A 27,848-nucleotide genomic window follows, 5' to 3' on the forward strand; every position below is an offset into this window, starting at 1 on the left:
GTGTGGTTCCAGCAGGATGGGGCTACAGCTCACACAGCCCGAATGTCACTCAATGTTTTGAAACGCATGATCCCAGACTCTGAGGGGTGATTTACAGTGGCCTGCAAGGTCACCTGATTTGAGCATTTGCAATTTCTTTCTTTGGGGAAATCTAAAAAAAGGGGTTCAGAAGTCACCCTCACATCCTACCACAGCTAAGGGAACAGATTATTGCAGCAAAAGTTATGGCCATACCTTGCCATATGTGTGAACATGCTGTAGGAAACTTCTGAGAACAACTCCAACAGTGTGATGCAGCTAACAAACCCCATCTTCCTGATATTGTTTTCAAAACATAATTATTTTAAATGGTATGTCATGCTAATCTTGAGGAAAATAAACTTACTTCTTTATGTACCTCCATTACTCTTTTATTTTGCCTCAAAACTGTTCAATCAGTTCTGCCCCACCCTGTATAAGCTAGCTAACACATTTAAATTGTATATTGTAATAAATATATAACAAATAGTCAAATAGTTAAAGACTACTTATAGCCTTATAAGAATTAGCTAAGCTGCTAGCTATGTACAATGCCCGACTAAAATATGCAAACTTGATGCCTCTGTACCAAAAACATTCAATTTATTGGAACCTAATACACACTAAAGGCAACAAATTTATATACCAATTTCTCATTCATAGTACATTTATACTAAACCACAAATAACAATACCTCAATATAAATTAAAGACTGCCACTCAATATAATTAAATATATGAAAAAATTAAAAAAATCAAAAAAATCAAAAAATCATGATTTTTTTATAAAAAAATCAAGTGATTTAATCACATGATTAAATCATTTTGATTTAATCATTGCCAACCCTGTTTGAGACTTTTAAATACGTCTGTGAATATATTAGGAATCCTTTAAGTATACTTGTATTTGCTGATTTCAAGTGGTAAATAAATTAATAGATGATTAAGTTGAGAAATGCATTTAGACACATGAAAACTAATATCGTCACAACTTGAATTGGACACACACAGATCGTTCCAAGCTGTATACAAAAATTAAAATTTGCTTAATTAAAAGCCTAATGGTTGTTAATTAAAAGCGTAATTAAGTAGTGTACAATATTCATTAGTGTTCTAATTCAAAGCCGTGTTGTATTCCAATACAGCTCACACAGCAAACGGAATTCGAACACGTGGATGACGGCATTACGTATCAGTAGAATTTGAAGCGCGGACAAAATACGCCTCACCACGTGCCGAATATTGCCACACACACAGTGATGGAATATAGGGATTTGGTAGGTTTCCATTCTAAAGGCTTTTAAATAAATATGGCAACATTTTGTGATGTTTTGTTGTTGCTGATATGTAGTGCGGTGTTTTGAGAGTCACATAAAGCAAACAGAACTTGAGTAACGCATACAGTTATTTTTTATAGTTTTTCATTTCTCGATGCGTCCTTAATGTGACGGAATATACCGCGTTTACCCCTATTTGCAAGGGCTATTGTATGGCATCTCTGAAAAAATTCCACATGCTATTTTAAAGGTGCCAGATGCATAAAGAAACCTCCTGAGCTAAACCTGGGAACCGGGTTGGGTTATAAGGGACACTTGAAATAAAGCTTAATTTTAAAATGTTTGAAGCATGCAGAGTGTACTCAATACTATTTATCCTTTACTAAAAGTACTCATGATGTAGATGTAAAACAAATGACATTTTCTGTAATTTTTACTTGTTTTTCCTTTATTGATATGATATTACCATATCCATACATTACTGTAGTATTGATGTGATATTACTGTATCCATGAACAGGCCATTGAGTATTGACAACAACCTTGTCCACTGCAAGCTTCATATCACTGCAGCCATATTGCACTTTTCTGTATCTGTAATTTTACAGGAAGGCTTGTAATTTCACTCCATTTTAACTGGGTCAAGTGAATTTACAAAAAAAAAAAAAATTGTAAAAGCATACCTGAAACAGAAAGGAATATTCTAGTGACAACCATCATATTTTTGGAGAGATAAATTACGGTATAGTTTAGGTTGATTACTTTTCATTTTATGTTGCCTGGTGCACAATTCTATCTATGACATTCTCTGCACAATTTTGTAATGACCAATGATGCATTAATTTTTCATCATGTAAATATTTTTTGCTGAGCAAGGCAAATAAAATAAAATATTTTTTTTTGTTAATTGATTTTTTCATTAACTGGAGCCTTTGCTAATTGAGGTTCTTTTGTAAATGCATTTTTAAGGATGTCCCTTATTACCCTGGGGGTTTAATTCACACTTTTTTTGGAGATTTTTTAGAGGTAGTATATGTCTGATTTCTCAACTTACTTTATGCTACATAGATAGTAAAAATGTTGAACTTTATGCCATTATTTTTAGTTTTTTAATATTTTGATTTGTTTAGCTGCTACAACATTTCTACAAAATGTGGGACGACTGTCCCCATTTACCCCACCCATCCCTTGTTACCCCATTTGATGGTATATTTTCTTTGATGTCTGACACCAAATACCTCAAAGTTCCATTAATACACCTTCATTAATTATAATTGATATTTATAAAAACTGCTTAAGGAAACCCGTCAAAATCTAGTTTCTATATTTAGGGAAGGATTGTCTCCAAACTTGGTACACATATGTAGAACAGAATTCTAAGACTTTTTTGTTCGTGTGAATTTTTCGAAAAAATAAAAGAAAAATGTGAAATTCATAGAAAACGGCCAAAAAGGGGGTACTTCAGAAAAATATCTCCTCCTACAAATATCGTGCTACAATATCGAGACACGTATCATTCAATGCATAAAGACCATATCTAGTGATTGTCAGGCCACTTTTTTGATTTTGATTTTTCTTGGTTCTCTTTTTATTATGATTTTTCTGAAAAATTTCGACTGTTCAAAAATTACCCCTATTTCCCGCCTTTTTTCAAAATATTTTCAAACCTATAATGAAATCAAAAAAATGACCCGACAATCTCTAGATAATATTAACTGCAAATTGAATGGTGTATGTCTCATTGCTGTAGCTTCAAAACTCTAGGAGGAGATAGGTTTTCCGTGACAATAACTGTGAATGTTCACTAGGACACGACAAAGTTGCGTGAGCATGCGAATACCCACTAAATGTAACAAGGATACAAAACTAAACATTGCTGGAGCTCAATTCCACTCGAGGATGCTGGGAGCAACTGCTAGCGCACCTCCCCGTGCAATGCCAGGAGGTGCACTGACTCCAGCTGACCACAACACTCTCTTTTGTATGCTCTTGGCTGGTATTTACTGCCTATGTTAAAGTTAAAGAACCCTCCTCCCCCTTCTCCCCTTTGGCATCTGTAGTAAAGGCAGGTATCAACGTACAGAGATGGTTTTGGTACCATTGAATGCGTAAGAAAAGCAGCTTTAAGATGAGTATAGTAACTGGAGAATGTCATAATTGGCCGCTTTACGTCAGACGATTTACTTTATAATTCCTGGCCGTGTAATTACTCCCTTGACTTTACTGAAGGGGCTGGACACCAGTGTTGAATTCCAGGGGGTAATATATTAACTGGTAAACATAGCAAATTGGAAAGCAGGACCCAAAAATCTGGAACATCCAGCACACTTCCACTTTCAGTCCATCATCATCACTGATGAGTCTCTGCAAGATGCCACAGCTGTTTCATAGAAAAAAACAGTGCTTGCATCATCACAGTAACAAGAATCCAATCAACGCTTGAACGCGTCCAACGTAACAGTCACAAGAATCCAATCAACGCTTGAACGCGTCCAACGTACTGTCACAGGGATCCAATCATCGCTAGAACGTGTGCAACATCACAGCCACTGGAATCCAATCAGCGATAGAAAGCTAGAAGGGACCGCCTCACATGCACACAATGTTAACACACTGATGCTAACTTAATGCGTAATGCTACAATTCTTATTTCAAGAGCGTAATACAATAGTGTAGTTATGTCATTATTGATGGAAATCGCAAAGAATAACATCTTCACTATGTACACTCACTCACAAATACATGAAAAACTGCCTATGATTCAATCCACAAATACAAAACTGACCACCGATGCAATCAGCTGAGACATACAATCACCTTTCGTTGTGATCAGCCGAACGAAAAAACTTAAACAAAGAAGGTAGCAGGGATACCAACTGCACCAGCAAGCAATGTGAAACCGACATCAATATAGTCATGTGAAAAAATGAAAGATACAAATTCATCTATATTAAAAATTTATCAGTAACTAACATTCAACAGAAATCAGAATGGTTTAATAACCTTCGTAAATATTATACATGCATGCAGAATCAATCGTGTGCAACAGTAGCGGGAATCTAATGATGGTTAGTGGTTAGTAATCGGCGGGTGAGGTAACTACAGAACATTACTGCAGATAAAGCTCCCGATTTTCGAGACGATAATTGAGTGAAAACTTTACGTGATATATCGTGAGCCTTCTAAAGTTTTAATAATTAAGAAATCACAAGGTTCACAGAATCTAAAGGTTTGAATGCTAAATTTTTGACTTTCGAGTACTCTATTGACTATTGAGTCTATTCTAGTCAGTCAACTGTGAAGTGTCATGTTGTTTGTTGTGCATTGCCTTTTCTTCGAGAAGTTTCTCCAACTGCCGATGAGTTTCTCCTCAATTTGAAAGCTGAGGTAACAAATAGGTGCCATAAATGTTTTTTTATTTTTAATTTGAAACTATTATGTTGGGAGTAAATAGTATGTCCTTCTGTAGATCCATCTCTCTTGCTCATGTGTGAGTGACGCGCGCAATTAACAATCTTGCATGGGACCTTCTCTGTGTTGCCTGACTTGACGTTCATATGATCATAGCTACCGTAACCAAAGCCAATTTCTGACGGCCTGCAAACCTGTTTCTAGTTGCCTGGAACGTTTTTTTTTTTCAAGGCAGAACGCTTTTTTTATGTGAACCACGAATTTTAGAATTCCAGCCTGCTGGACACCCGCCCCCCTTTTGGGATCTGTAGTGAATGCATAAATCAACGTACAGAGATGGTTTTTGTACCGTTGGATAGGTCAGAATGTATGCTTTAAGATGAGACTAAAAACCTGGAATAGCCAAAATCCAAAATTTTGACGTGTATGGTCCCCTTAAAAATATTGATGAAAATGCTGATATCTTGCCATAAACAATTCTCTTTCAGGTGAATTCTTAATTTCTTGTTAACATTTATTTGTATTGTCTATCTATTAACTTAAGCAGATTTTTCTTCAGGGTTGGCGATTTTTTTGATTTTTTTAAAAAAATCAAAAAAATAAAAAATCAATGATTTTTTTTATTTTTTCATGATTTTTTTGATTTTTTTGATATTTTTGATTTTTTCAGCTTTTTTGTCTTTTTGAAATTTTATTTCTTATGTTGCAATTAGCTTACTAACAATTACAGTATTTTCTTATATAATAGTGGACTTTTAGTGGTTATTCTGAAATAAAAAAATATATTTAGGGATTTAAGTCATACAAGAAATTGAAACAAAATCGGTATATTCAGTTTATTCTCTCAAGTTATCAACCATCCTCTTTCCTTTATTAATAAAATACAAATTACAAAACAATAAAAATAGATAGGTATTACACTCTTGCCTAAAGCAATACTGACTAATAACATTAGCAATTAGTCACCTATTCTTAAAGGTTGAAAAAATCAACTTATGTTATGAGAAAACCTGACACTGTTTGAAATAAATATGTACACAATAAAAGTCACAATTCAAACATTTTATTACCATTTACTGCATTTAATTATTTTATATATAATTTTATAATTGTAATTGTTTTGTTTCTAGTTATAGGTAAATTCACATATTTAAAGATTGAAATTTAATATTTTAATAAGAATACTCATATTAGGGTGGAAAAGTCAAGTGGCCTTGATAGTCAAGTGGTCAATACAATCTCAACCAACCCTTCTTATATAAGCTAGGTAGCACGTGTAAATTGTATAATGTAATTAATTAATAATATATAACAAATAGTTAGTTAAAGACTACTTATAGCCTTATAAGAATTAGCTAAGCTGCTAGCTATGTACAATGTATTGCAACACTTGATGCCTCTGTACCAAAAACATAGGTACAATCCATTGAAACGTAATACACACTAAAGGCAACAGGTTTATATTCCAAATGTGTCATTGCACATTTATACTAAACTAAGAATAACAATACCTCAAAATAAATCAAAGACTGCCACTCAATATATTTAAATATGTAAAAAAATCAAAAAAATAAAAAAAATCATGATTTTTTTATAAAAAAATCAAGTGATTTAATCACGTGATTTAATCATTTTGATTTAATCATTGCCAACCCTGTTTTTCTTTAATAATTTAATGCTGAAAATGCTCGTTTCACAAACTGGGAATAAAAAATTGGGAATAATGGGCAGAATTTTCCAAAAATTGCTGATGAAAATGATTGTTTGACCTGTGATTTTCAGAAGTTGTTTATAGACATAAATTTTTTTTCTTGTTTTTCACTGAATAAATTGGGCCACAAGTCAACTGCTGCAAGGAATTAGGTAATCATGTTGCCAAGATCCACTGTTTTTTGTGTTTCCAGTGTTTCAGTTTTCAATACCTTTTTATATCTATGCATGTAGTTATGGCCAGAAATCTTCAAAGTTTTGGTAATTATAGCACCAAATCATGTCAACTGGCGTGACTTCGGCCACCGGGGATGACTTTGGCCAACACTACAACAGAAACAAATGGCAGCAAAACAAAATAAGTCATCCCAGTCACTTTGGGCAATGCTTATTATTTTGTTTTGCTGCCATTGGTTTCTGTTGTAGTGATGGCTGAAGTCACTCCCGGTGGCCAAAGTCATGCCTGTTAACGGTACTATTGAGGATTTGGTGCTATAATTACCAAAACTTTGGAGATTTCTGGCCATAACTACGTGCATAGATATAAAAAGGTATTGAAAAATGAATAAGGTGGCAAGGTTTTCTGAAAACATAGATCTTGATGCTGATGGTTTGCTGCAGATCTTAAAATTTTTACCCACTCTCTGCACTCTGGAAGTGCTATAGAAAAGGGTGAAATTTATACGTAACAAATTCTTGCCACATTCATGGGTGGCTTCTGCCCAATTTTCCAGTTTGGTGATCAATTTCTTCTGTTCCTGTAGGAGTGGAATATGTTTACTTTCTAAGTCACAACTAGAGCTTTCCTCACATGTTCAATGTTAAATAATTGTCATTGAAAATGATGCTTATGAGCTGAGAAATATTAGTAATAAGTGGGAAAATTTCAATCTTGTGTCCCTTTTACATTTGCCTAGGTTCATTTGTAAAATTAAGAAAAATGGCACATTCATGCTCACTTCTTTTGAAAATCACCTATTAAATAAGTGATTTTCTCATTCATTTTATGTAAAATTTCTGGAAAATACTATGATCATAAAATTTTTCTGTTTGAAATCTTTGGAGAAACTTTTTAAGACATGTATTATTTGTATTAGAGGGTAGCATCATCAACCATCACCAATAGCAACTTTAGACAAAATAACAAAAATATCCTGGCATATTACAGCATAGTCTTTGTATTTTTCACATTCTGGAAAGATTTGTAATGCAGCAAAGAATTTGCATGTTGTCATACATCACTCAAAGTAAATATGTATATGTATTATTCACATTCATGTATATTATATATGTCTCCAGTAGACCTCTTGTTAGTATGTAATATATGCTAATTGATGAGGCACAAAATTTTGCTGAAATATTGGAAGTAGTCTTTGCTGGAGATTATTTATGGATATATTGATCTTACCCAATGTTAAGCCTATGTATAGTTGATTTTCTGGACTATAATTGATTTTTGTGTTTTCAATGCAATTTCTATGTTTTGCTTGTGCAGCAGCCTCAAATAATTCTCCTGAAGGAAGGAACAGACACAAGCCAGGGTAAAGGGCAGCTTGTGAGCAACATCAATGCTTGTTCTGTTGTTGTTGATGCCATCAGGACCACACTTGGTCCTAGGGGCATGGACAAGCTCATTGTCAATGCTAAGGTGTGTTGATATAACAAGTGAAATGAGTTCACGCCTAGTATCTTCAATATTATTTTGTGTTAAATTTATGAGATTGTATTCTTTCTGTTGATAGGAGTCACCCATGAATTTCTGTCATGCCATGTTGTTGTTAGACTTTTAGTATAAATTTATATTATTTTATGTATGATGTATATATATGTTTTTGTTTTGTGTTATATATCTATTTATTTAAAAGTATTTGATTGCTCCAATTCAGTGCTTTGACATTCTTTTCTGGTTAATGTTCTAATGAAATATTTATTAATGCATTATTAATGTATGGTTACTTTTGCAGAGTGAGGCCACCATCAGTAATGATGGTGCCACAATATTGAAAGAGATGAACATCATCCATCCAGCAGCTAAAACACTTGTGGATATTGCCAAATCACAAGATTCTGAAGTCAGTTTATGTTCATTTATTTGTGCTAGAAGGCATTTTTTAACCTGCCTATGTATAGGTACTCATCTGTAGAAAATTGCTTAAATGACAAGTTTAAGTCCTTTTGTATCATGTCTGTATTCTTTTATGATTGCAGATGCTTTAAAGTTTGATATATATAATTAATTTTAATTTGTGGAGTTTTCAAACAATTTAATATTTATAAAAAATTATGTACCATTAAGATTTCCTAGTGAAATATTTGTGTAATTCTAAGTACCTGAACTCCACAATTTATCAGCCATTTGATAGAATTTGTCTGGTGTGATCAGGTAGGTGATGGCACCACAACAGTTGTGCTGTTGGCTGGGGAGCTGCTGCGTCAGTGTAAGTCTTTCATTGAAGACGGCGTCCACCCCCACGCCATCATTGCAGCCTTCAGACGTGCCACCGACGAAGCTATTAAGCTCATCAACTCCATTGCTGTCAAGGTGCAGTCCAGTTCACTAGGTCTATCCAGCTGCATGAGGCATGCAGTTACCAGTTAGAACAGTCGGGCCCTTGATGCATGATAATATAAATATCATTAGATTATTTTGCTGCATAAATATAATTAAAATTTCAAGCAATTGTGAAAAGGAGGAAAGTTAGTCAGGAATTTTAAGAATAAGATGATTTATATTGGGTTATTTTCATGCGTAAAGTAGTAGTTGCACAGAGCCTGTGATATTAATATTCTTTAGATTTTACATTAGAACTTGTACAATGTTAAATCTTTCAATGTCCCTTCATTATGTACCTAACAATCTGTTCTCTGTCATCTTCAATAATCTTTTTCTTTGATTAATATTGCCTATTTTTGTGAAACAATATCTATTGCATGAAATGTATTTCCAATCTGAACCATGGCTCACCTTTATCTTGTTTCATTTCTGTGTGTCATTACATGCTGCAGGGATTTGTACAATTTCACCTCTTCATTGAAACCTCATTTAACTGGGAAAGATATTTTGTCTTTTAGGATTTCTTTGCTTGTTACAATTTTTTTTCTCGCTGCAAATGAATTTCTACACCAGTTGAGTGTGAGTTCTCTATCATTATTTTCTTTTACTGCTAATTTTGGCTTCTTGAGTCTTTTTAACCTTGCATAACTATAGGTGAACAAGGACAACCCTGCGGAGCTGCGCTCCCTGCTGGAGCGATGTGCCGCGACGTCCCTCAACAGTAAACTCATCCATCAACAGAAGGACATGTTCTCCAAAATGGTGGTTGATGCTGTCATGTCCCTGGACTCGTTACTCCCTTTGGACATGATTGGCATCAAGAAGGTTGCTGGAGGTGCACTTGAGGTATTTATTCTATGAGATACTGAATTGAGATCTGAAACTTGATCCTTAGTTGCTAAATTGATGTTGGAATTAAAATCACCTAACTCGCAGCTTCTGTTGCTTTATTTGACTTGCTTAGTAAGATTAATTTTTTGCCTGTGGAATAAGTTTGGCTGCAAAAGGTTTTTTTAGTTTTTGAAAACGAAAAGAAGAAGAGGGAAAAAATAACAAAAACTGACACATATACATTTTTGTTCAACAAAACAACTTGTATTAGACTTAATGTTCCGCATTTTATGTTGGCATATGTTATCATCATTCCTTTTCTGAATTTTCTCATCAGGATTCTTTCCTGGTTGACGGCGTTGCCTTCCACAAGTCTTTCTCTTATGCTGGGTTTGAGATGCAACCCAAAAAGTACAAGAACCCCAAAATTGCCATGCTCAATATTGAGCTCGAGTTGAAGGCTGAGCGAGATAATGCCGAGATTCGAGTCGACAATGTCGAGGTTTGGATTTATAGAAAAGTTTGTGTATGGAATGTAAATTGGATAAATGCATTAGGTATGTTTTTGGCTGTGCCAATTGATCGGTTGAAACTTATTGTGTGAAATTTTTTTCTGTAGAGATGTTTAGTTTTTAAAAGGAAAATGGTTTTTACCTCGCATAAAAAAACTCTCGAGTTACTTGTTAGAGTGTTAGAGGCTAATGACTTAATTTTAACGTGCATTTGACTGTATATTAATGTATCATCTTTTTTCACCAGGAGTACCAGCGCATCGTGGATACTGAGTGGAAGATTCTTTATGATAAGCTAGATCTCATTCACAAATCTGGGGCTAAAGTTGTGCTCTCAAAACTGCCTATTGGTGATGTTGCTACACAATATTTTGCTGACAGGTAAGGGAGCTGCAGACCTCGGCATTAACTCATACCTGAAGGATTGATTCCGAGCCCAAATGGCGCAGATTTTCCTGTAGTGATTGTAAAATAAATCTGAATATCATTTATTATTCATTATAACCTGCTTAGTTAAATGTATTCATTAAGCATTGGTAGTAAATTTCTGTTCTCCTGGCTGTTAAGTATATCGCATGGGAATTATCCAAATCAAGAAGATCATAAATAAGCAATTGTTTATCACTCATCATTATGAGAACTGTGTTCGTGTTTTACATGCAATTTGTTACCTTCACCAGAGACATGTTCTGTGCCGGCCGTGTAGAAATGTCAGATTTGAAGCGCACCATGAAGGCCTGTGGTGGTGCCATCATGACTACAGCGCACGACCTCGATGACAAGACACTCGGCACCTGTGAACAATTTCTTGAGAAACAGGTCGGCAGCAACAGGTTAGTTGAGCATACTGGTCGGCATCAGATCATTTACAGGTCTTATGTCTTTATTTGCGTATCTTTACAAGTTAGCAGCCTTAGGTCAGCCGTTTCTAATAACACAAGTATCACTTAAGTTTACGTTGTTCATTGCTGATTTTTTCCCTATTAATTTAGCGTAGTACGTTCTGGTGACGGAGAAAAATTGGTTAAATTTCTATCTCAGGCAATGTGCGGGGCTCTGAAAAATTATTGTATAAAAGTGATGTCAGGACGATTTTGGCATACAAGTAAACTGTATAAAAAATTAATTTTTTAGGCAAATGCGTTCGTGCTCGGAGAAATATTGCAAACCACAATATGTTCAGTAATTTCAGTTTTTAAGACAAAGTGCTACTGAAATTTTCTAACGTAAGAGGCATATAATAATATCTGCTCAGTTACTGCTATCTTCATGTTGCAGATACAACTTGTTCACTGGATGCCCGGGCGCAAAAACCTGCACGCTGGTGTTGCGTGGTGGGTCCTCTCAGTTCCTGGAGGAGACCGAGCGTTCCCTTCATGACGCCATCATGATCGTGCGCCGTGCCCTCAAGCATGACTCGGTTGTTGCAGGTAAAATTACTTCCGTCTATTACTTCCTCCAATCTCAGCCCATAATGTCAGATAGCTATGGACCTTAGTAGTTCACGGCAATATTTTTAGTATATCGATAATTTAGTCTTGCGTGGGAACACTCAAACTTTGAATACACTACTAGTATTGAATAAATTAGAATGCTGCCTACACTCCTATTTTAGCAATTTTTATCGAGCAGTGTTGATATATTTAGCATGTCTGCTCTTAGCGCACCTGAATACAAATTATACTTACCTTTTTGTTTCATTTGCTTGTATTATATTTAAATTCTGCTCATGAATATCTTGATATTTACATTCATATCTACACAGTCCTGTAATTTGCATCTATGATTGTAAGCATGAGTTGTGAGGGCCAAATGTTAAGGTTTACGTAGTTATAGAATAAATATGAAGCGTGCGACGAATTGAGTTGGTGAGCAACTGATGTGTGGGGGCAGGGGGCGGTGCCATCGAGCTGGAGATCAGCAAGCACCTGCGTGACATGAGCGTCAAGGAGGCAGGGCGTCAGCAGCTGTTCCTGGCCGCCTACGCCAAGGCCCTTGAGATCATCCCTAGGCAGCTGTGCGACAACGCCGGCTTCGACTCCACGAATATCCTCAACAAACTCCGGGCCAGGCATGCGGACGGTGAGACCCCAACGCGGCTGGCGGTGTTGTTTTGTGTGCTTTTATTTCAATTGTACATGACAGATAATGAGCTTGAAGTGCCACTGAATTTCAAGGCTCTATATATATTGGAGCTGATGATCCTCGTCATCGTTTTCTGAGTGGATTGAGTATTGAATAGGACATTTGTAGTATTGAGTTACATATGTTTATCAGTCCTAGTGTTGTAAAAATGTTCCCAACGTGAAGTTTTCTTGTGGAACGTAGTTGATGTTTAAATTATAATCAAACTAACCATTTTCCAGGTATCATTATTATTTATAGCTGTACAAGCTAGCTAAAACGCTAGTATTATATTAATCTTGATAAGAGTGGTTTTCTATCGAGTAAATTACCGTTTTACGTATTTAAGATCATGTAACTTATACTGAAATATGATATATTTACTGTTTGTAAACAATGTATTGCATTAATTTTTTCAGCGGGTGGCCGGTGGTACGGCGTTGACATCCTCAGCGAAGACGTGGCTGACAACATGGCCGCCTGTGTGTGGGAGCCTGCGCTCGTCAAGCTCAACGCGTTGACGGCCGCGAGCGAGGCCGCTTGTCTCATACTCTCGGTCGACGAGACGGTCAAGAGCTCACGAGCAGCGCAAGCCGAGTCTGCCCCCATGATGGGTAACCCCATGATGGGCGGTCACTAGGTTTATTAGCCTCCCTACTTACCAAGATGAGATGTCGACTGCCTTTTCTGAATTAAAAATAAGAGAAAACTATCTCACTACGGAATTATTAGGCACACCATTTAATTCCTCGAACTAGAATTTTCATGTGACTGATCTTCCGTTTAGGTACTTTCATTACTTTTTTACGTGTAATTGCTACTAACCCTCAAATTCATTAATAATTTCTTTTCAATGATTGTCACGATTAATGTTTATTTGGTTACGAAGCTCGTAGTATGCACTAATTCTCATTAAAAGTTTAACATAATCATATTTTTTTCCCTACTCCTTCTGTTGGTTGATGTCAGTTGTAACTCGTTTTACCTGACCTAACGGATTGATGCAATATTTGATGTTTCAAGGCATCTTGTTCAGAAATCAGTAAACCTTCGAAATTTGTTACAAATGTAGGTGTGCACTTAAAGACTTGAAATATTTTGGATGCCTTGAATTTGTAAATACAAGATCTAACTTCGGAAAATTTGAGACCGCTGTATATCACGTTGAATTGAGAAAAAATTATATTCGGTCATTTTTTCGGTCTATATTACATTCGGTCATTTTTTTCGTTTGGTCTCCATCGTATATGTTTATTGGAACATCTAGAGTATATAATTATCATTTAGCCAACTCAATTTAGTAGAAATTAGATTTCAGGAGCCCCGCCTATCATTATATTGTCATTTGACGGAATATGTTCACGTGTTACGCTATATTAAGGACTCGTGCCTAATGACAATTGAAATGTAAAGGTTGGCCTATCAGCGGTTGATTCAATAATTGGCATCTTCTAGGTAGTGCTTCGAAAGGTTTTAACATTTTTATGACAATATACCAAACAACAAAAACAACTTTTAAAAATCGTTTGATAAACAGACCTCTCAATTATTTCTATAGTGTAATTTGGGATGAGGATAATATTTTGACGAGTAAATTCATGTTATTTCACATTTCATGTTTTCAATCACTTAGTAGGTAACAATAAATAATTATTCAAACACACTACTTGATAAGTAGGATAAGGAAACGAAATTGTAATTTCTGGGGAATTTATAACTTTTTAGGGAATTTTGATGTGTTGGCAGTGCCAGGACAAGTATGAAACAAGTGACGTTCCTCGTAGTTGTTAGTTGAGCAATGTTAAATACGGCAAACTAGGTATCATCATAGCTATGCCGCATAGACTGCAAGTATTATATTTATTGTGAAACTCTTCTTATTGTTTATCTGTATACGGATGGCCGGCAAGATGCAAGTAAGCAATCATTTGAAATTTGAATTGTTTAGTGTCATTCATTGAAATTTGACAGGGAATCTCAATCAGGGATTTCCGTTTGGCTTGCCAATTAATTGTGGTACCCTCAGGATCAGGTCCAGTTGTGGATCAGTTTATTGTGATTCACTTAAGTCTTTCACAAATTCACATTAACAGTTATATATCTGCCGAATTTTTTGCTTCAAAATTGTAGCAATGCAGCCTCATAGGACTGTAGGAGAATTGACAAATTTTGTGATTTATTTCACAGATTCAGATATCACTTCTTCACAAGTTCACAACTTCAAACGACTCATGCTCATCAGCTCATGGCCCCATGCTAGGCTAGGAGTCACTGCATAGTGGCAAAGCAGAAAGTGATATAGACTCTCCATAAAGTTCAATTTTAACTCATATAAGTAGACCAGCAAAGTATTATGGATATCAGCATCATCATACATAAAATATTAGGGTAAACGCACCATATTCCAATATCGTAGGTAATTCCGACATCTAAACTTTTTCCTTTATAATAAGCTTTGTCTTAGTTCCACGCATGCATTATGCATACTTAGATGGTTGAAATAGGGATGTCATACTTTTGCGCGCAATATTTCCGCAAAACACTAGGTCTGCCGGGAAAATGTTAAGATCTGCACTGTAGAGCAAAAGTCCACATCACCCAGTGAGATGTGAGAACATCGAAAAACATGTGAAAATTGATAGTTGATTTTGCTCTACCAAATAGTAATAAACTGTTTGTGTAGAAAGTATAGTATGGTTTGAAACTTTTAAATAAGTCTGTGAATATATTAGGAATCCTTTAAGTATACTTGTATTTGCTGATTTTATGTGGTAAATAAATTAATAGATGATTGATTTAAGAGACAGTTGTAGACACATAGAAACTAATTCAACACAGGGTGTTGGAATTACAAATAAGGGGTTGAAGCGCTGTTGGAATTAGTCTCACAATATGCCTCATTTGCATGGTTGCAGAATCTGCACACCAATCAATATTACAGATATTTCATTGTTACAGCCCCTTGCCAAATGTACCCCAACTGTAGGATACCATAATAAAAACTTTCTCACATTGTTGGCAGGGTAATTGAGGCTACTTTGCAGCACACCTTCTTGTCCCTCTTATTTGTGTTATATTGTTTTTATGTTTTTCTTTTCAAGTGTTTAGCTATTTTGTTGATTAAACTAAAATCATTCATATTATTTTCACTTCTGGGCTTGATCACTAACTGGTGTTCCAAATAATATTGCTAACTATTTTGAAGTGTGACTGTTAAGAAAAGGGTTCTGATGTCCTGTGTTTGCTGGATAAATTGCTGCCCCATGCTCCCTATAAACTCTCAAGTAATTCACTGTTGGAAGCTTCCTAAGATCTCCCTCGATAGTCAATGCTCATTGGTCCTTGTGAATTTTACTGCTGATATCTTTATCACAAAACCCAAATTACTAATATTAATTTAAATTTAAATGAATGTTCAATTGCACCATGTATACAACACAATATATCTTGTAGAGATTATTTCTTAAAGCATGAGTGAAGAGCTTAATGTGGCAACCTGACAAAAATTTTGAACTACCTATGAACTGGACAAAAAAGCCTGTGAATCTGGCTAATTTCATCCAATCAAAAGGCCCTTTCCCAATTTCTTTAATAAAAAAATATAACTCAATACTCACTGCAGTGAGTGACAGAGAGCGCATTTTCTCGTCAACAAAAACTTGAGGTCACAGACAGACGGACGGACAGATGAACAGACGGACATGGCAAGCACAATAGTGCATTTTTTCCATAAATGAGAAAATGCGCTAAAAATGAGAAAAAAACTATTTCACTTGCAATTTCCAAAAATTGGTCATGAAATGATTGTTTTTACCTGAAATGTTATGAAAAATTCTATCCATATCCTGGTATGGCAAGCACTGATCTTTGGAAACTGCCAAAATGAAGACAAGTTACAAAATTGTCAAAATATAGTGGCATGTTATACAAAGCAGCATAAGGATAAAGTTTTTGCATTTGATTTAAGGTATGCTCTGGTGTAGTAATTCTAGATTGAAGTTTTCCTACTCACAAATGAAATATTGCAGCTCCAAAGTGACCAATTTTGAATACATTTAAAATCTTGCAGCCCAATTGTACAGTTTTGGATTACAATCAGATTGGAGATATTTTATCTAGAGGGAAAAATCTTGCAGTTCCAAAAAAAAGATAGTCAAGCTCTAGTCAAGGCTCCAGTGTTAGATACCTATATTTCAGGCAGATGTGGTTACATGACTGCTCTCAAATAAAACTCTTTGTTTGGGATTGCTGCCACAACCTTGTTAATTAAATTGCAAAATATGAAGTGTAACCCTACACAAAGTCATTGTTCACTGATACTAACTACAGTTTTTATCCCTTTCTTTAGCCATCAGGCTTTCACTTTCTGCAGCTTCTTCTCTTATTCTGAAAATATTTTCTGAAAATATTTATTTCTTGTAATAAATAATCATAGCCATATAGGATCCACCAACCAAACCACAATCATCACAATCTATTCATCACCCATTCTCTGATATTCCATGCCATCATCCTTAACCCTGCCCTCATTCAGTATATACATGCATATATCTTCCTCAGCATTTCCTGTCTTTCATTCTTTGTGACATCATGCCATACAATCTGGTGTTCTACAGTCTTTTACAATATCATGAAATATAATGCACTCATCTTCTCTCCTCTCAATCCATTTTTTGTAGTGAAGTCATACTTTGTACACCTGATTCATATGTGACAATTTTCCCTACCTCTGATGCCATCATGCTCTGAAATCTCATTTTCCATGATGTGATGATGTTATTTGTGTGAGCCTATGGGCACCTCAGGGAAGTCAAGCAATTAACCTCTTCTAAGGAATGTAATGATAACGCCAATAAATGATTATTGTGGAGGCCCTAAATGCTGAATTACAGTTTTTGAACTGAAAACTGAATTACAGTTTTAAATGCTTTTAGGATTATCAAATCAACAAGGTCTGCATACATTCACAAAAGAACTCAGAAGTGAGATTTGCATTAAGAGAATTATATAAAATATAAAAAGTACTAATAATGGGGAGAATGCTTTAAAACTGTGAATGCTTTAAAACATAAATGAAATTAATAGAATAATAATGTACACAGAGTTGTTAAGAACTTAGAGTGCAGACATTCACCTCTATGCAATCATTGCATGCTGAAAAAAAACAAGGGACTTTGTGAAATGTAATCTACCATTTAAGTGAGACTTAACCTATTCAGCAAGAGGCTGAAAATAACCAGCCCAGGTGGGTAGGTGGGCAGCTCCCTGGCTAGGTTTCTGGTTAATTTTTCACTTGCATTTTTAAGTAGCCTACTCTTTGTATTGGCACTCTTTACTCTCTAGCATCATCAAGCATTTGTTCCTTGGCCCAGGCCTACCAGGCTCTCAGTGTGCTCCTGTCTCAGGCAAGCTCACACTTGGGCAGCAATTATTGTTTATTATTGTTTTTCATGTTTCATGTTGTTTCATATTTTTCATTTCTTGTGCCTTGCCTCTGTGCGACTCATGCTGCGTTTTTAGCCATGTTTCACACGGCTAATTTCTCTGAAAGTTATGTGGATAAATATTCAAATAACGAGTAAATTTTTGTTTAGAGATATTTGAATCATCAATTTACTTAACTCATTATATGGAGCTGAATTTCTTTAACAATCTTGTTGCTGCTGTGAAGTGACTGAAAATGAATTCAAGTATATTTATATTCTGCCTAAATCGATCAAATTGATTTATGTTCGACTGTCAAATTCTACTAAATGCACTGGTAAAGAATAAAAACATTTAGGAATTACAAAACATCACTTGACTTTTGTTTGCTTTAAAATTTTGAATAACTACTCCATTGGATCATTATATTACAAAGCACCTTCCAGATACCATGCATGGTCCAATTCGTGGCAATAATGCTATCCACGATGCCGTTGTTGCCAATAAATCCAAGATCCCTGGTATTAAATTTGTCATAAGGTTCGCGAGTTGATCTCTGGTTCAACAGCTGCCACTATATATACCAGTATGTTTCGATATTGAGTAATTCCTATATGACCACGATTAATAATTATTATCAGGGATAAATACGACTGTCAGACTCTGCGATAGGCATCATCGCCTCAATGATAGTCTTTCACTTACTTGTATGCAAGCACATTAATAGCTTGTGGCTCTTAATGCCACTCATTCTCCTGCCTTTCCCTGCACAGATGTATTTAAGTTATCTAACCTGTTGTATTCAGTACGCTCATTGTTATTGCTTTGATAGTATGGGGTTCTACTGCTCTGTGTATTGAATAGATGTATGGTGAAAGTTGCAGCTGGACCACATGCGGATCGTGATAGTGATGCCCAAGTACCTTAACCGATAGTGGGGATTTTGAATCTCACTGGCCAATAACAGACATGGAACATCGTGTTCGCAACTCTAAACAAGCGACGAGTCTGCCCCTGTATTTGAAATCTCATATCATTATAATCAAATTAACTAGTACATTCACCAGTTAGGTGTTCGTTATTTGGAAGTTTTCAGAACGGCTTATGGATCTATGATGTTTGTATAGTATACGAGTATATCGAAGTTTTATCTTACGTTTAGAACAATATTTTATTTCTTAGTTTATTGTAAGCTTTGTAACTCCAGTACCTATATGGATTCGACTTGCACCACGACTCACAGTATTGTAGTTATCTAAGTGGTTATTGCTTATTATAAAATGTTTTTCTGTCAATCTTTTGTTTAGGATGATTTCTTAGTCCACGGTTCAAATTTCACATGAAAGAATATCCTAGTGACTCTTCATACTCCCATCAAGCTTGCTATTAACTATCCGCTAATGCGAACGAGGCTGGTCCTATCTGCCTCTCATTTACCACTTCCAAATGTCAGGAATGAGCTATTAACACTCATTAACTTCCATTATATTGTTAACTGTCGACTTTTATGTGTGTTTTCACAGGATAAGTCAGCTATTGGATGGCAAAAGCGATGAGTGTGTTTGCCAAGTCTAATTGTGTCAGCGTTACGTAGTATTTGTTAGTATTGCGACCACGGTCCACTCAGCGGCGCATCGCGAGCTGTTGCGCCTCCTCGGTGCGTGCGAATAGCGGTACGATCGCTACACTATATAGTAGTGTTGGGTTATGCGTTGTCGGTGAACATTCTAGTGTTGGGCTTATTGATAATTAATGGACACTGCATATTGATTAACACTTTATTGATAATTAACTGACGTTTAGCTATTGAAGAAATTGTTTTGTGTAAGTGCACTATGCGAATGTTTTTGTACTAACTAAATGTAGTTGGATAGTTACTGTAATTCTTCCTATGCTCTAAGTTTGTCCTGTAACTCCTGTTACTATGGATCAGGGTTATAAGGATTTTTCTACTCGGAAAAATTGCCTGCATTTCAGTGCATGTGCTCTCGAAAAGGACGTCATTTGTTAGAAAAAATCATATTCCATTCTTTTAAGTAACCATCCGGATCACGTAGAATTTTCTATTGTACGTTTGTTCCTTTTGATACCTTTACCTTGATCTGAGTTCTTTAAATTAAAATTGTATTGTTTGCTCTGTTATTGTTTGCTGATTGTTAGGACTGCCTCAGTAAGGGTTTACCCGAATCTCAATTACAAAGCCGAGAGGCCCTTGTGGTTTTCCCGTGTTGTTGTTGTCGTCACAACACGTCTCGCTTTTCGAGTCCTTGCTGCTTCGATATAACTATTTATAGTTGTATCCACCAATAAAATTCAAAGTAACTATTCAATTAATATATGAATTTCAGTGACTTGTATTTATTAGACGTTTTTTAGCTCATTTTCTCATTTATGGAAAAAATGTACTTTTGTGCTCGCCATGTCCGTCTGTCTGTCTGTCCGTCCGTCTGTCCGTGACCTAAAGTTTTCGTCGACGAGAAAATGCGCTCTCTGTCACTCACTGCAGTGAGTACTGAGTTATATTTTTTTTTAATCCTAACCGGGGGAAGACAATAAGTTACAGCTGGTATTGAGCGCCTGTTGATATCGCTCGTCGGCAAACTCTGAGCTGTGTGCTTTCTGCCATTGCATCATCGATGATACGCTAATTAAACTCGTGTTCGGTGTTATTGATGTTGATAGAAGTAGTTCATCCTCTAACATTTGATTCACAAAGGTTGTGATTTAATTTTCTGTGTACCTAGTTTGAAGTTACGATTTAAATATACCGGTTTTTCCACTGCCCAGGGGCCATACTTTCAAAACTCGCTAAGTGAACGTAAGTACTTACGCTCTATTTTCTTGTCTATGATTGGTGGATTTTGCTTGAAAGGTCGTCACTGATTGGCTGCTGAACTTACGATCTCTTAAATTTTTTGAAAGTATAGGTCCAGTTCCCGAGCTTGTCCTTTCATTGATGCCTGCCCTGTGTTTGTGTAAGTTGTTCTGAAGTTTAAGCAGCACTCGTTTTAATTCTGGACGAGCGCTGTCCAGAATAGAAACAGGCAGAATATAAAAAATTGTTCAAGTACACGTAGTGTTCAAATTATACGTAGCGACCGATTTCCCGCCCGTGATTGGTGGGTTCGGCTTGAAAAGCCGTCAGTGACTGGCTAACTGAGTTACGGATTCTGAATTAACTATTTCTGATAGTGCAACCCTGGCTGTTGTCATAAGCGCTCTCATGCAGCTCGTGTCTGCTCTATGATCGTAACTGCTGATGCTGCAGTTCTGGACCTATACTTTCAAAAAAAGTTAAGAGATCGTAAGTTCATCAGCCAATCATTGACGGCCTTTAAAGCAAAATCCACCAATCATAGACAAGAAAATAGAGCGTAAGTACTTACGTTCACTTAGCGAGTTTTTAAAGTATGGCTACAGGAATGATCTGATTAGGCAGTGAATGATAACATCTGGTTCAAAATAGAAGACTTGTTAGGCGCGTTATGAGGATTCTCTGAAGAAGATGCTGATTATTTCAGGGAACACTCCATGAATCATGTGACTTTGTCTCGAGCTTTGCGATAGGGGCGATTAATATCCATCCTTATAAATTCAAATGAATGTACTTGCAAACTGAAACATTGAGTTGTACCACAAGTATAAGATAGTTTGTTAATAGGTAGAAAATTTGTCCCACTAACACTTACTTGAAGTTACTTCATAAGGCAATCCATTATGGAATCGATCGAAAACTGCAAACGCATGGCTGAGGCCACAAGCTAGATTAACGAATTACATGCTGGGGTTTACCTGCATTAAGTAGCTCAATAATTGCTATTTGTTAAAAAAATGTTATACACTTTTATACAGTATGTTAAATTGAAAAAGGTAAAAAAATTGCCAATCTCTCAATGACAAATACTGATCATTTTGTACAGGACAATTTGCTGTTTGATTTTGTTGCAATGTCTGTGTTAATTCCATTCTCATCACGCGCGGGAGTTATCGTGTATTTATAGATATAATAACTTGATCAAGACCATGATTGCGTAGCATTCAATATTCTCGACAGTTTTTCAGGGAGAGCCAAGCGTTATTATAAGAGCTCAAAGTAGCTCGTTAGGATATCTCAGGACGATTTTATTATCGATCTCGAATTTATGGTTTAAATTGAACAAATATGTTCAATTTATGATCTTGTAAAGCAGAAATGTGGTCACAACGACCACACCTCTGCTTCAATTTTAAATTGGCATTTGTAATGTTTTGTTCTTGACGATTTAACGCCATGTGTGGGGCAATTGTGACGCCATGTGTCGGGCAATTGTGACGCCATGTGTGGGGCAATTGTGACGCCATGTGTGGGGCAATTGTGACGCCATGTGTCGGGAAATTGTGACGCCATACAGGTTTGTGCCATGAAAGAAATGGAAGAATTTAGAATTTTAGACCAATAAATGTGTGTGTCATTTGCACCGGCAATGCCTCCCAACTAAAGAAAGCTTCATATCTTTCTAAGATAGGATTTTCTTTCATTGACAAGAATAAGGGTTATTCACTGGGATATCCTCATGCAGTTAGCGCCCCTGCCCTCATACCAAACAGCTTGCCCCCACCTAAACTACCACAATAATGCATTACATTTATACTTAGCATTGCCTTCACTATCTGGAATGTATAGCACTGGCAGTAAGACCGTTTATGTAGGGCTTGACACAGGTGCAGGCTTGATATGCAATAATGATGCATTAATACAGCTCGATATTATTGCAGGAATTTGTTTTCGTACTGTAGCCAAGTTGAAAGAAATTGAATTTGTTTTCGTACTGTAGCCAAGTTGAAAGAAATTGAATTTGTTTTCGTACTGTAGCCTAGTTGAAAGAAATTGCAGTTAAAATGCATGTAGTAGAATGTTCTATCAATTTTTTGCCTATTACACAACCTAGATTATCCATATCTTGATTCTTGAAACTTTGAATTTTGCCAGAAGCTTGTCTCCAAAATAATTCTGAGTAACATTAAACATTTCTTCGTGAGCAAACTTATGATATCTATAATCACTTTAACTGATGGTGTTGCTTTATTTAATAAATATTACAAAGAAAATCCTGTTCGCCTGTAAAAAAAACAGGCGAAACAGCAAAAGCGTTTCAAAAAATAAAGAATTTTTTCGTAACTCTACGAGTGTCGGGAATTTGTAAAGTCATGTGTTGTGAATTCGAAACGTGTGATGTGTAATCCTAATGCTGGGTTATTCAAATTTTGCCCGACTTTCTGCCGGGAAATTGTGACTCTTAATGTCAGGCAATTGTAACTCTTAATGTCTGGCAATTGTGACTCTTAATGTCTGGCAATTGTGATTCTTAATGTCGGGCAATTGTAGTATTTCTTTCGGGCAATTGTTTTACCTTGTGTCGGGTACTTGTAGTAATTTGGTTTTTGGCAAATGTGGCACTTTTATTCGGGCAATAGTAATTATTTGTTTTGCACAATTGTAACTTTTTTCATTACACTTTGCGATACTCAATCGTAACGTCATGTGTCGGAAAATTGTCACTTTGGGTCGGACAATTGGAAAATATTTTATAATATCGCGTTCATTTTCTATTCGATCTTTTTTGTTCTTCATGAAAGAGAATTATTTTATTATATATCTTGATTGCTAATAACGTGTCTAGGTTTGTAATAAGATTTTTATAGACCTATAGATTTATATAAGATTTATAGTTTAATTATGATTATCTTGAAATTATATTTCTCAAAATTTCTAAGTCGCTTTCAACTATATATGAACATTATTTAGCTCCAAATGCGAATCATTCCGGTACGTTATAGGAGAATGTGTCTCGAGTTCTAAGTTCATGCGGATAGGCAACTGCACAATCTCGTATGCACTAACGCACTCGTTTGCTTGCAGAACCAAAGTGCGGTGCTTGTGGGGTACGCCACCTTCCCAGCCACTCCCTTAGTCCTGCATTCAGTCCCCCTGCTGACACAGCATCTTCTGAGAAGATCATCCCCCAGCTATGTCATCTCGTACGAATAACACTGGGAGAGACGAACACATAAATCCATCGACTGGACCGCCCTTTGGTCTTCACGACGAAGGCGCTGTAGAAGTAGCGGCAGATCCAGTTCTGCAACAGGAACTTCGGCACAGGAAAATGGTGCCCTATGTAGCAGACGAGAGCTCCTACGAGTTGCTCAACAAGTCTTTCTGTGTGGACGACAACGAAGATGAACACAGTCCTTTCTTGCAATCGCCGGCCAGAGATACAAGCAAGAACAATGCGTGGCACCACAAGCGGGTGAGTACCCTACATGATGTCTGTAAATCTCGATAAAACAATAAACTGAGGATAATGGATGAACACTGAAGCGGGTAAGTACTCGTAAATTTTAATACATGCTAGTTGTATTGGAAAGTAGAAAGAAAGGTTCAAGCTTGGCAAGACTAGCGAGTGAGCGATTTGAATTAGTAAATAATGACGCCATAGAACCCCTGGTGTATTATTGAACGTCGCGCTCTTATATAGCAGTTGTACGCTATAGCAGCGTCAAGCCTCCGATGCGTCAACGACCTACTCCAGGAGAGACAATGAGGCAAGCATTATTTATCGCACATCAATTTTTGTTTATTAATGTTCTACATCATACCTGAGCACGGCCATAATCATTTTAAAACATTGGAGAGACTATGAAAATGTTCTTACTTTCCTGAGAGGATGCGCCAGCTGTCATGAAGTAAGTACAAATTTTCAAGTATTTTTTAATTCTCTCTATATTTTTCTGCTTAAAAATGATTTTTAATAGTCAGCATCAACGATGTGTAGTGTCGATATTAAGTTGTTTAGATGCAAGCATGGCCAGCATCGGTTTAGACTTTAGACCGATTTGTACTCGCCTGCATATCAGCTGAACTCTAATCACATCGCCTGTAGCCGCTACTTCATCGCGTAAAAATATTAGTGTTCTATGTGCTTCCCACGTGTATTTCTTGCGTTCAAAGTGAGAGAGCTAACTATATACTTATTATCTGAAGCTTCTATAAGGCCTAACACATGACCAGTTTTCGTTCGGCCATGATGCGCTGTAGCTTTTTTTTTTTGTTTTTGTTTTTTTTTTATTTTTACTCCTTTTCCTGCTACTCGTCGTCTCTCCCTTTACTAGGCCCGCTCGGCGCATCATGCTGCTTCGCTCACTGATAATATTCAATATTAATGAGTCACTAACAAAAACAGTGCAAAAAGTGGTATTTCCATTTTCATTGCAACAAAATTTGTTGCGTTAAATAAACACGAAAATCAGATTGGCATTCTTCTAAATTATAGTCGGAATATTGAATAGACAAATTACGTATGTTTGAAGGTAAAGCTACACATACAGGGATATTAGGCTAGATTCTTGTATGGCTTGTGAGTATGATAGTTAGAGGGTGGGAGTACCTGGGCTGCTATATACAGTGTATACGTGCTTCATTTTGATATTGAAACTTCGGGTATACGCAAGCGCTTGCCGAAAGAGATAAATTAGGTTCCATCAAAACACTTTGCCGTCTTATTTACGCCTTCCATCGAAACGAATAACAAAAACATTTTTACCGCTGTATTCAGGAATCCTTTATTTTAAAATACCAATTATTCAGAAATGAAGCATTCGTGGGAATGTTTGAAATCATTTGTCGTACTTATATACACATGCTGCGAGCGATACGGAGATGAATTAAACTGTTACTCTTCAGGAATAGGCTTCTCTTCTGGTCGTCAAATTAATTTTTTGCTTAATTTTTAACTATTAAGTCCACTTTTAACGAAGGATTAATCATTGAATGAAATTTTCGCTCGCACCTCTCTAAAATGCAAGTGTTCTTCAGGCAATGTCGATGTGCCGACGTGCATTTTCGTCAGGCTATTTAGTATTCAATCTTACTCGTATCGAGCCTTCAGTAATTACTGCATTGTAGTGAAATTGCGTTGATGAGATAAGCGCTCCCGATATTTCTTGTAGATGTCACCCATGGCTATTATTGCCTTTCATGGTACTCTTGTGTTGTTTTTATCCTTTAATTCTGATTATTCTAGGTTAGTTTCTATCATGATTGTTTTGGTTTCTTGTCGTTATTCCTATTACTATTAATATTATTTATTGCTCTTATTCTCATTATTCTTAATAACTTAATTGGCTGTAATTTTCGTTAATGTTGACACTATTAATTGCAAGTAGCTTCAAGTAGTAAGTGGCCTCCTGTCGTCATTCAGATAATGAACCAATATAGAGCAACGCGTGGCAGCTTGCTGTTGTCCATGGGCCATACTTTCAAAAATTCGCTCAGTGAACGTAAGTACTTACGCTCTATTTTCTTGTCTATGATTGGTAGATTCTGCTTGAAAGGCCGTCAATGATAGGCTGATGAACTTACGATCTCTTAACTTTTTTTGAAAGTATAGGCCCTCAACTTGAAATTGTTCTGACGTAAGCATGAGTTGCGAGTTTTTGTGACCGTATCTGCGACATCTCGCTTTTTCATATGCTGAGCATTGGTGCCTATAGGGAGGATAAATGAATTTGTGTGTCGTAGTTAATCTGTTGCTATAAATAGGTTTAGTTATCTTTTATGCAAATGTGGCCGAGGATCCGGGAATGTTTTATCGAGTGATTAAAGCGAATATATACTCCACCCTTGGTGCAACAGCCCTAGAGCGAGCTCGCTGTATCAATAGTGCCTATTGTGGTATTTATTTTATTGTAGTTATCATTATTGAAGTACCATGTATCAGCAGAAACACGAGGACATTTTACCACCCATAGATACGAAATTAATTAATAGTAAAATGGATTTTATCGTAATAGCGTCGCGTCGGCCTCATTAGGTTAAATATGAATCGTGATTGGCGTTTATGATGGAAAATTGTGATCTCCGTTTAAAATCAATTTATTGTAATAAAGACAATATTGACTAAACGTTGTACAACATAACTCGTCGACCCCTCGTAGGATCGCTATTCCCTGCATTCAAATCCCTCCAGTCCAGCCGGATCCCTGTAGCTGGACGGTCAATAACCTTTACATTTTATGCGGCACATGTGCAGAGCTTATCTATTACCTTTCTGAACAATTGTCATTCCTAGTTTATATCGATTATCCTGTCACTGTCTCCATGTACTCCTCTAGTATGATATTTTAATGGATGAATTAGTTGTAGAAGTTAATAGTCAATAGTTTGTTCAGAAATAATATGTGTAGATGAACGCTATTACACTCGCGGTTCTCACTTGCAGCGCCAGCGTCATAAGTGGGCGTGTAAGCTGCATGGTGGGCGCGTGTTTCGTGCCCGCCCACGAACTCGTCCAGGACCCATACTTTCAAAAAAGTTAAGAGATCGTAAGTTCATCAGCCAATCATTGACGGCCTTTCAAGCAAAATCCACCAATCATAGACAAGAAAATAGAGCGTAAGTACTTACGTTCACTTAGCGAATTTTGAAAGTATGGCTCCAGGACAAATGCCAAACATTTGCCTTGAGTCGCGTGCGTCCTTCGGTTGACAGCTTCATTTATTTTTAGCTCCTATTGCGCTGCCGGCAAGGCTCTAGAATCTAGACTACTAACTGTGATCAGGCTATAGAAATGCTATTTTTAGGTGCGAGATTGAACTTATGAACTTCAAGGGTCTTTGATCATATGGCAGCCTGTGGTAGGTTGGAAAAAGGTGAATGCAGTAATGGTTTGAAAAAACATTGAATTTCATACTGTAAGTCTCAAACAAACTTTTGCCCTTTATGGTGTGTTAGTTTTCTTAACTAACTACTTATCGGGTATGAAAACCGTGTGAATATTTGACCCAGCTAAATTAGGATCCGCGAATAGTTCAAATCGAGGCGTTTACTGACGTAGAGAAGGATGTCCCCCTCTCGTGTAGTGGGTCCCAGCACGCGCTCGTAGCGTGCAGCTTTTTCCCCTCCATGCGCAGTTCGCTTACCCGGACCATGGCGTCTGAGGGGATTCTTC

General features: G+C 36.4%; 2 protein-coding genes across 3 annotated transcripts in view; both read left to right on the forward strand.

The window, feature by feature from the left end:
- Window positions 1–13,365, forward strand: part of LOC108674579 (T-complex protein 1 subunit eta) — a 14,528-nt gene extending 1,163 nt beyond the window's left edge. Inside the window, exons 2-11 of the mRNA XM_018162547.2 lie at window positions 7,910–8,062; window positions 8,379–8,486; window positions 8,798–8,956; window positions 9,623–9,814; window positions 10,137–10,301; window positions 10,559–10,692; window positions 10,992–11,144; window positions 11,590–11,741; window positions 12,205–12,393; window positions 12,855–13,365. Of these exons, the coding sequence (XP_018018036.1) occupies window positions 7,910–8,062; window positions 8,379–8,486; window positions 8,798–8,956; window positions 9,623–9,814; window positions 10,137–10,301; window positions 10,559–10,692; window positions 10,992–11,144; window positions 11,590–11,741; window positions 12,205–12,393; window positions 12,855–13,075 (1,626 nt within the window). The 3' untranslated portion in view covers window positions 13,076–13,365. The remainder of the gene's footprint in view (window positions 1–7,909; window positions 8,063–8,378; window positions 8,487–8,797; window positions 8,957–9,622; window positions 9,815–10,136; window positions 10,302–10,558; window positions 10,693–10,991; window positions 11,145–11,589; window positions 11,742–12,204; window positions 12,394–12,854) is intronic.
- An 864-nt stretch (window positions 13,366–14,229) lies between these two features.
- Window positions 14,230–27,848, forward strand: part of LOC108674513 (solute carrier family 41 member 1) — a 39,432-nt gene continuing 25,813 nt past the window's right edge. The window contains exons 1-3 of one of the 2 annotated variants that reach the window (XM_047882251.1): window positions 14,230–14,351; window positions 19,383–19,516; window positions 23,759–24,149. In XM_047882251.1, the coding sequence (XP_047738207.1) occupies window positions 23,868–24,149 (282 nt within the window). In that variant the 5' untranslated portion in view covers window positions 14,230–14,351; window positions 19,383–19,516; window positions 23,759–23,867. The remainder of the gene's footprint in view (window positions 14,352–19,382; window positions 19,517–23,758; window positions 24,150–27,848) is intronic. The other variant, XM_018162490.2, reaches the window with a different exon arrangement.

Source organism: Hyalella azteca, unplaced genomic scaffold (genome assembly GCF_000764305.2).
Source record: "Hyalella azteca isolate HAZT.00-mixed unplaced genomic scaffold, Hazt_2.0.2 contig10021, whole genome shotgun sequence".
NCBI classification, from domain to species: domain Eukaryota; kingdom Metazoa; phylum Arthropoda; class Malacostraca; order Amphipoda; family Hyalellidae; genus Hyalella; species Hyalella azteca.